Source organism: Oreochromis aureus, linkage group 11 (genome assembly GCF_013358895.1).
Source record: "Oreochromis aureus strain Israel breed Guangdong linkage group 11, ZZ_aureus, whole genome shotgun sequence".
Classification (NCBI taxonomy): Eukaryota; Metazoa; Chordata; class Actinopteri; order Cichliformes; family Cichlidae; genus Oreochromis; species Oreochromis aureus.
The window spans coordinates 4,722,215-4,730,843 of record NC_052952.1 but is presented as its reverse complement, the minus strand read 5'-3'; the positions used below and the strand labels follow the sequence as shown (position 1 = coordinate 4,730,843).

At 43.5% G+C, this 8,629-nt stretch overlaps 2 protein-coding genes across 3 annotated transcripts; both read right to left on the bottom strand.

The window, feature by feature from the left end:
* Positions 1–22: 22 nt before the first annotated feature.
* On the bottom strand, positions 23–2,387 carry LOC116312146 (transmembrane protein 42-like). The gene is made up of 3 exons (XM_031729505.2): positions 2,109–2,387; positions 1,036–1,182; positions 23–898 (listed from the first exon to the last, which is right to left on the bottom strand). Exons 1-3 carry the CDS (start codon positions 2,301–2,303, stop codon positions 755–757), a joined length of 486 nt encoding a protein of 161 aa, XP_031585365.1. The 5' UTR covers positions 2,304–2,387; the 3' UTR covers positions 23–754.
* A 1,330-nt stretch (positions 2,388–3,717) lies between these two features.
* Positions 3,718–8,622, bottom strand: LOC116312143. 2 transcript variants are annotated; one of them, XM_039619785.1, is made up of 10 exons: positions 8,277–8,622; positions 7,958–8,142; positions 7,117–7,227; positions 6,809–6,945; positions 6,495–6,731; positions 6,027–6,426; positions 5,670–5,905; positions 4,915–5,090; positions 4,402–4,841; positions 3,718–4,276 (listed from the first exon to the last, which is right to left on the bottom strand). In XM_039619785.1, exons 4-10 carry the CDS (start codon positions 6,818–6,820, stop codon positions 4,023–4,025), a joined length of 1,755 nt encoding a protein of 584 aa, XP_039475719.1. In that variant the 5' UTR covers positions 6,821–6,945; positions 7,117–7,227; positions 7,958–8,142; positions 8,277–8,622; the 3' UTR covers positions 3,718–4,022. The 2 variants fall into 2 exon arrangements, with proteins under 2 accessions (XP_039475719.1, XP_031585362.1); XM_031729502.2 differs by having other exon boundaries at positions 6,027–6,402; positions 8,277–8,621.
* Between the last annotated feature and the right edge of the window lie 7 nt (positions 8,623–8,629).

Below are 8,629 nucleotides of genomic sequence, written 5' to 3'. Positions count from 1 at the left end.
GCTTGGCTTTATCGTTTAGTAGTTGTCACTGACCCATGTGGAGAGGGTTTATTTTGAATTTTTACCTCCAGCCTTTAATCATTACGCTTCTGTCGACTACTGCAGCTGGTCATTTGCATAATTTTGTATGAGCTATCTAGCTTTTGTGGGCATTGTAAGATAACATATTCAGCTGCAACTAGTTTGAACTAGTTGACTTTAGCACATGGTGCAAGTGGAGAAAACGTTTCCTCCGTAATTTTCTGGGCATGCGGTCTTCTCCAGTGCTATCCCTCAAAGTACCACGAGGGGGTGCCAAACTCAGATCAATTGATTTTCAAATCCTTCTCAATTCTTTACAGTAAATTTAACATTCTTCTGCACAAAATATGTGGTATTTAGGTGCCCTCATTTGTTCGACTTCCATTTTATTTATAAAAATATTCATTTCCACTCAATATTTCAATGCAGAGCAAATCACTGTGGTTTGTAATACATACAGCACACATTAAAAAAAAGTCAACTACCACACAGTTACAAAAAAAACAATGTGAGGTTTTTTTTAAATTTTGTTCAAGTCCCAGGGAACCCCTCATTTTCTTAAAGCATCAGAATTCAGTTGAAAGTCCATAAAAAGGCAGTTGTTGTTCGTCTTATAGGAAGAACTCTTAAAAAGTATACATCAGAGTCAATTCTGCAGGCGGAGAACCTGCCAGAACTGCTCTTTGCAGTCAACAGTTTTGAGGCTGCACGCTTGGAACAACTCCAACATGCATTACTTGTCCTTCTTGTCTGCTTCCTGTGGGTGTGTCTGAGGTGCTGAACCATGAAGCATCAGCAGTCCACACAGAGTGAGAGAGATGCCTGCCCACCACAGAGTTGCATGGCTCTCTCCAAAGAAGAGCCTCCCTAGCAGTCCCTGGACAGAAGAAGAACACATTCACTATAAATATAAAACAGTAATCTGAATGTTGAATGCAAAGTCAAAATGATCCCCTTTTATTGTTACAGTGTTGTGAAAAATCAAATTAGTTCAATTATGTAAAGAGAGCTCACAGAGGAAATGAAGTTAGATGCAGTGGTCGTGACAGTGGCCCTGGCTGTAGAGGTGGAATGTCGGAGGGCCTTGGAGAAGGTGGTCCACATGACTGCATTACAGGCGAATAGCAGGCCGCCGCACAGCAGCCGCAGGGGGATGTGGAGCTGTAGGCCAAGGTATAGCAAGACACACACGAAAACAGAACTTTATCCTCTGCAGCAAAAATGGAAACATGGAAACTTGGCTAAATACCAGAACTAATGAGTGCAGAACCTTAGTTCAGATTCCCTACCTAAACAGTGTTTCTCCATTTCTAATTATGCATGCCCAGGAAGAACATATACTTTTTACCTCACAGCCTAAACTTTGACAAACATGCCTGTTTAATGACCAAAAACTGTAAAACCACCACCACAGATACAGAAAAGCAATCATACAGCTGTTACTAATCACATTAATTTTGACTATGTACCGGCACACGCCCTAATTAATGACAATACTAACACCTGTTTGGCTTATATTTTACAGCTAGATGCAGTTACTGAGTTACTGAGAACAAAACTATCAGCTTGCATCATCAATGAATTAATTTATTATTCATATTAATCGGCAACAGTTTGTGCTCGTCTTGTATTAACATTCATTTAAGTCACAGAGCTAACCTTTAAGTACACAGTAATTAAATGGTTTTAAGAGGCTTCTGATCAATTGCATGAATATTACTCCCCCAAGTTGTGTTTATTTCCGAATCCAAACAAAGATGGCAGCCAGCCGGTAGAAGAGTGGCAATAGTCGGAAACGAGAAAACTCTTTAATAAATTCAGTGGAAGAGGTATTCTTCGACATTATGATCAGAAGACTTTTAGAGTAATTTCTGAACATGGATAGGCATAAAAAACAAACAAAACACCTTCCTCGAATGTTTCGAGTAACCCGAACTCGTACGAACAGTAATAAGTGTCTGGTAACTGTATGGCGCTTTTCTGCTGTGAATGACGAGGTTGTGTGTGTGTGTGTGTGTAACCATGCCAAAGAAATGAGATATTTGTAGAAATACAAAAACAGAAAGATGTCAGAGAGTCAGTGTCACCCAGTCACAGGCTGCACTTCCACCAGGTGTTTGATTCCAGTCGCTCAGCCGCGTCTCACACATCTCTCTCAGGTAGCTCGCACCGAGCGACAGCTTAGCTGACAGAGAGGCAGTAGCAGCCAAAAAGCCCGCTAATAACGCATAAAAGGACCCAGAAAACATTCCCGAACTCGGCTGGTTGTTAGAGGGCTCCATGTTAATCCTTTCAGACTGCAGTTAAGTCTGAGTTAAAGGATGCGAACAGGTAGACGAACATTTCACAATAGAAGCTTGTATGGCAGCTTCCTCCGTACGTCACTACACAACAGGACCTGGTTTTTAACTAATATATTTATACTGTAAAGTACACCCTGTCACTGTCGTCCAAAAATCTTACATTTGTTGCAGGTATAGATTGCGCATGAACATCCTAATGGCTCTTCATATAAATGCTTGTCATTTGTTACTTTGCACAGTGGTGACCTAACAGCTTCAGTGGTGATGCCATCGGGCTCCGCTAGAATTTATTTTAAATAAGTAAAGAAACTACTCTCCGTGGATAATGTCAATATTCATGGAGACACATTTTTTGATTGAAACTACTTTGGTTTTATTGTGAAGCTGAAGTGCTTTTTCCATATCATGCCTTCACCATCTTGACTGCAGCTGCTTTGTTTTAATTGGTTGTTTCCTTTCCGGGAACCTGATGACGTAGTGAGCGTTTGAAAAAAATCGCGCGACTCCGGGAGGGTCTGGCCGTTTATCAATGCCCAAGTACGGAGTAGGTACTCGCGTTCTCGGTGAGTACGTACTCGCCGAGAACGCACGGGAGTACGTACCCGCCGAGAACGCGAGCACGGACTCGTGGGCCGTTTCTCAATTCTCAAGTACGCGAGCACGGACTCGTGATTTGTACAGTCGGAACACCAGCGTACGTGATGATGTCACAGGTCCGGAGTTTTACTGCCGTCCCTCCTAATTTAACGTAACATGTTATGAAGCTTAACTTTAATCACAGCCAAACCGGTTTACTCAGGAACAAATAACACACTGAAATAAACCAAACATTAACATTTAGAAGTGATCTACGTGACTTGTATATCATTTTTAACCTCAGTAGTGAAACCTCTATTAATAAAAATAGTGTACATGTACATACGTGTACATACCTTAATAAAAACAAGCAGGTGAGATGTTAGAACGCTTATATTTCTATTCTAGTGGACACTCAATACTATAGACAGCTGCTGGGGTTTCTTTAACCTGAGTAGTGAGAAGACCGCGAGCGGGGGCGATGTGCCGCGAGTCCGCTGTTGAGTTTTGGACGAAATGCATTCTGGGATATATAGCTGTCCCAAGTCTACACCGATGCATGCTCGATAAAATGGGCGGATCGAGAACACATCCGGGACTTTTTCGCGTTCTCGGCGTGATGCGTACTTGAATTGAACAGTACTTGGTCTCCGACTGATGACGTATCACGAGTACACGAGAACGCAAGTACGCACAAGTACGCATATTGATAAACGCCCTCTATTTTCTTTTTCGTTTTTTTTTTTAATTAAAACCATACACACATATTAAAAATGCGCGCGCGCACACACACACACACAATCATTTAGTTCTTTCTCCATTTAATCATTTTGTTTTTAAAACACTGTCCTTGCAGGACATACAAGCAAACCATGCCTAATAGTAAAGGCAGTGAGTGCTACTTTGTATGGGCGTGTGAAAGGAATGATTTGATTGATGCACATATAACCAATGAAAAAGTGAACAAATGCACTGATGTAACCCTTGTAAAAAATAACTAAAGGCATAAGAACTGAGCCAATGTGATACTGTACAGAGGTTTGAAAAGAAGAGTGTCTGCGTGTCCTTGATGGAGGAAGGGTTCCGATGATTTAGAGGACAGCCTCTTTGTGGGTTTCACCCTCAGTCTGTGCAGCTGGAAACTCTGACCCGTTTTGCTTCCAGATGAAGCATACCATCCTCACTTCCACACACAGATGTGAGCCCCTTCACCAGCCTGCCTAATGTCTCAGAAAGTTCCTCAAGTGTGTCTTGGCTCTCACTGGTATATATTCTGTCCATGAGTTGTTTGGTGAGGTTGACACATTTCTTCCTCAGATATGACTTGCTCACTCGCTTGCGTGGTGGACTGTCACAGTCAGAGGTCACCTGTGTGTCTGCAAAGAAAGTTACACTTAGACAAATTTGCACTCCCTAAAATTTGAGATTACAGGTTAATGATTGTGCGGGTAAGACAGTAACTTTTATGAAGTTCTTCTCTCATGTTGCAGATAAACCTTACCCTTGCAGGTTACTGACTCACTGACTACCTCCATGCCCCACTCGTCCACTGAGTCTGGGGTCATGGAGCAACACGTGGCATCCAGGTTAAGAAGCGGGTGTTCCCTGTATTTCAGGGATAACTGCTGCCACGTCCAGCAAGGGACCTTCTGGAAGACTGCACAGAAATGTTTGCATGGCAACTTGTACCGCCCCCAGTCATCACACTGGCAGGAGGGCAAGCTGTCATCTGACCCAAATGCTAGTTCATAAGACTGGTCCTCCTGTGTCTCGCTCTTCACTCTGAAAACACCATCGCCCAGCTTGACCACATGTCCCTCAGAGAGAGAGCTGTCCATGCAGCTCGTGATGTGTTGAATGACATCTGTGGGTCTGTCCCACAGGAAAGGAGGGACACTGGAGTCATACTGTCTGTATGACCTCACATTAGCTTCAATGTACCTGAAAGAGAAACATTATTTTTGCTGACATGACGTGCACACTGAAGACAAGCTTGTGCAAATGGAAAACTTACGTCCTCCACAGTTCAGGGATGTACATGTGTGTCACGATGTCCAGCATTTCAGATAATGTCCGGTTCCTGTAGTCCTCCAGGTATTTGTGCTTGAACAATTTATTCTGGCGTTTGGTCTCATGGTTTGTGATGATGGCTATATTCAGTGTCTCTTCTTTGAAGGCAGACACCCATCTCTTAAACAAAGCAAGATATAGTGAGAGTTTGTTGTGGTGATAGAATTTCAGCTGTTTGAAGCCAGGCTGCTTTATCACCTGGCACAGGCCACATATAGGTTAATCTTAACTTAAAGATCACAAATAACCCTTTCAAACTATATATGACCATTTAACCTTTTGAACATGTATATAATATATATATTTTACTATCTATATTTTAATATCTACCAACATCTAGTGGTGAGATTTTACTCACTGCAACTTTAAATAAGCCAAACTTTACTTTAAAAGGATATAATCTGGAAGGTAGTGGCTTGTGCTGTATTCTTCAGCATTAATGTGACTGTCACACATAAGCAAGTCACCCATGTTGCTGTGTTCAGGCCACCCAACCCCCCCAACAGAGGCAGGCTTTTAAACTTGACGATGATTTATTTTAATGATATAATGTATCATAGTTGATGAAATCCCCAATTTTTTTTCTAATTTTATGTTAGTGTTTCACAAAATAGTAAACCTCTTTTCTTTGCAACTTCTTTTGTCCCATTTTCTTTCAAATGTCTCTGTGCAGGAGCTGCTTTTTTGTCAGATGCTTACCTTTGCTTTGGACAACCACATGTCTGAAAACCAGCTCTGAAACACAGGATTTTGTTCCCAGGTGTGGCTGGCCATCAGGGCCTTCACTGCCTCCTCGAACTGCTGTGTAGTGAGCGAGGTGGCTATCGCTTTCAGCTTTGCAAGAGCATCTTCTTTGTCAGCCACTCGATGCTCCTTCTGTATCCATTCGTCCCATGCCTTCTCCCTGTGAAAGTCACTGAACAGCGCTTTGGTGCCTGCACAGAGATAGAAAGAGACTGAATAGAGAGCACACTGATATATATTCATAACACCAAGATGTATAAAAAGAGTAAAAATCCACAGTGATCACTTTGTTTTCATTTTAGCTCACCGTACCTTCAAACACAGACTCAACAGCTCGGATTTCGGCAGCGTTGCAATCGACCATGAAGCTTGCTGGCCTCCAGTCTGCGTTCCAACACTTGAAGACTTCCAGACCCTCTTTGATGGCTTCTGTTGTTTCTTCTTGCAGTACCATCACTCCCACAACGGAGTAGCACACGTTGGTGCGGACGCACAAGAAGCAAAGGGGCAGAGGGTAGCGGATTGTTCTGTAGGCGGCATCGAACACGCAGACATCTGCCCCATACATGCGCAGCAGCCTCATCTGCCACAACGTTTGATGGCAGAAGAGGAAGGAGGCATCCTCTGTACGGAGGCGCAGATGGAACTTGTCCTCAGGTGTAGCAGCACGCCATTCTTCAAACAAGCCCTGCAACAAATACAGTCTTTTTTTCTTTTTTTATACGGATTAGTCACATGCTGGTGTTTTACCCAAACAGGAATGATAAAGGCGCCGCTCACCTCCAGGTTCACCTGATCGATTCTGTGCCGAGCCTGGTCCTTCATCTTAGCCATTATATTTCGGAGGTCCTTCTCTGAGGGGTAGTACCGGCGCCTGGACGCAGGGGGTGGGCTAGCTCCCTTAAAAAGCTCGGCTGTTACAAACTGAGCAAGATGACGCTTCAGCTCGCTGACCTTCCTCACACCCTGCTTTCTGAGCTCCACCACCTGCTGCTCCACTCTTGCGTCCACGGGCTCCTTTAAATATAGCACACTTGTAGTTTCACATGGAAACACAGGTTTTCGTCCTTTGTGAGCAGACTGTTGTGCGTTACCATTTCTCCCATTGCGTGCCCAGCATGCGCACTTGGCTGTGTGACAACATAGCATGTTCCCCATACAACTGGATCTCCAAGGCCTCTCTTAGCATCTTGGAGGCTGCCTTCTTACTCCTCTCCCTGTCTTCTTCCAACTATGACGCATGCAGATAGAAATCAGAGTGGTGATCATGGAGAGAAACACGTGCCGAAACAAAATGATTTAGTCTGAGTCCTAAACTCATACTGCATGGCTTTCTCCTTTAAATTCAGCTGTCTTCGCTTAAAGGTCACATCCCTGTAGGAGAGCCAACATTTCCACTTACCTTGAATTTAGGGAATGTTGCGATCTTGCTGATTGATATGGCTGCTGGGCATCCCACCTTTTTAGTAGACTGCGAGTTTGATTTGTTCCTAACTAAAGTGTGGTCCATCATCTGTGGATTATGGGAAAGAAATCAGTTAAATAATTAATTCAATAATTCATGTCAAGGTTAGCTAACTTGAGCAGAACATCTAAGCATACTCAAGTTAACAGGAGAAACAGGTGGAGGAGTAGTGCGCCTTTCTTAGTAGCTGTGGTTCACTGCTGTCCATTAGAGGTGAGCAGATTGATCCTAATATTGATAATATCCATGCCAATGCCGGTATTGGTACAAGCACAATAGGATTTAAAGCCTATACCACCTTTAAATGACAGCAGTTGATCAAAAGTGCTTTAGAGACAGCCACATCCAAGGTCTCCAGAAAGCCCCAATTTCAAAATACATGAAAAACTAAAAGGTGTGTTTTGTTGTAGAAAAGTAAAAATCACACTGACTTATAGGCCATTAAATTGTGTTCAGAAATTGGACATTAATGATGATTCGTCTGATAAATCATGATGCACTGCTCTCCACTACATAAGCTGCCTTTTATAGGTTAAAAGTGTTGTCACTATTGGTCTTGTATTTACTTAGTATTGGACTGATACACAAATTTCAGTATCCCACAGCACTACTCCCAACTCATCTACTCTGCGCGCCTTTTTCTCCAAAGCTACAGCGTCATCAGTTGCCTGGCAGCGAAACAACCAATCACAGCAGGATTTTCCCTCGGCTCCTCGCATCACCAGCCAGCCTGTGTGGGTGTGTGTGTGTGTGTGTGTTGAACGTGCAGTGAAATCACCGTCTTTTTTGCCTTTTCCTCGGCATATCTCTGCTTCTGAGCTACGGCGAGGTCTTTGCCCTGATGGCAGACGAGCCTTTTAGAGCCCACAAACATAAATGGGACTCCGGTGAATTCAATGGCTGGCATCCCAGAGCCCCCAGCCCACTGCCAGTAGACCCGGTTTCCGGGCAAAGGATGCCAATCTGTGTGACAAATACAAGCACATGACCTGATGATAAGACCCTGGCGTTAACCGACACACTCACTACTGAACCATAGCAGGGAGCAGTGTTTACGGCTCTTGTGTTCAGCCAGCAGTCACTCTTCATTTCGTTACCTTTGTCATTATAATGGCGGTCCACGGAAAAGGTGATAAACTTAGTCTGAGACTCTTCCTCCAGTTCTTTAATAAAAGAGTCCAGATCGGCAGAGTTCTCAAACTGTCTCATGCTAATGCTTAACTTTTCATGCTCACACGGCTAACGGCGCTGCGAGCAGTCACAGCGGAGAGTTTGCTTCTTCGAGTTAAACGGGGCGAGTTGCTGCTTTATGTGGAGGACATTCATCGGTTTAGTTTTTCTGCGATGTTTCGCTTTGAATCATTTCTGTGAGTGAGCGACAGATTATCGTCCCTTGTGCAGATCCAATGTAACACCAAGCAGCGCTGTAGCATCAACGTTCCCAAATCCA

Bases quoted from the DNA above. Each gene is read 5' to 3' on its own strand.
- LOC116312146 (XM_031729505.2), bottom strand. From the start codon at position 2,303: ATGGAGCCCTCTAACAACCAGCCGAGTTCGGGAATGTTTTCTGGGTCC. The intron at 1,183-2,108 runs GTGACACTGACT...CTTGGCCTACAG, and splicing joins GAAGTGCAGCCTGTGACTGG to CTCCACATCCCCCTGCGGCT. The intron at 899-1,035 runs GTGAGCTCTCTT...TCTTCTGTCCAG, and splicing joins CATCTAACTTCATTTCCTCT to GGACTGCTAGGGAGGCTCTT.
- LOC116312143 (XM_039619785.1), bottom strand. The intron at 5,091-5,669 runs GTAAGCATCTGA...GCTTTGTTTAAG, and splicing joins TGTGGTTGTCCAAAGCAAAG to AGATGGGTGTCTGCCTTCAA. The intron at 4,842-4,914 runs GTAAGTTTTCCA...TTTCTCTTTCAG, and splicing joins ATCCCTGAACTGTGGAGGAC to GTACATTGAAGCTAATGTGA.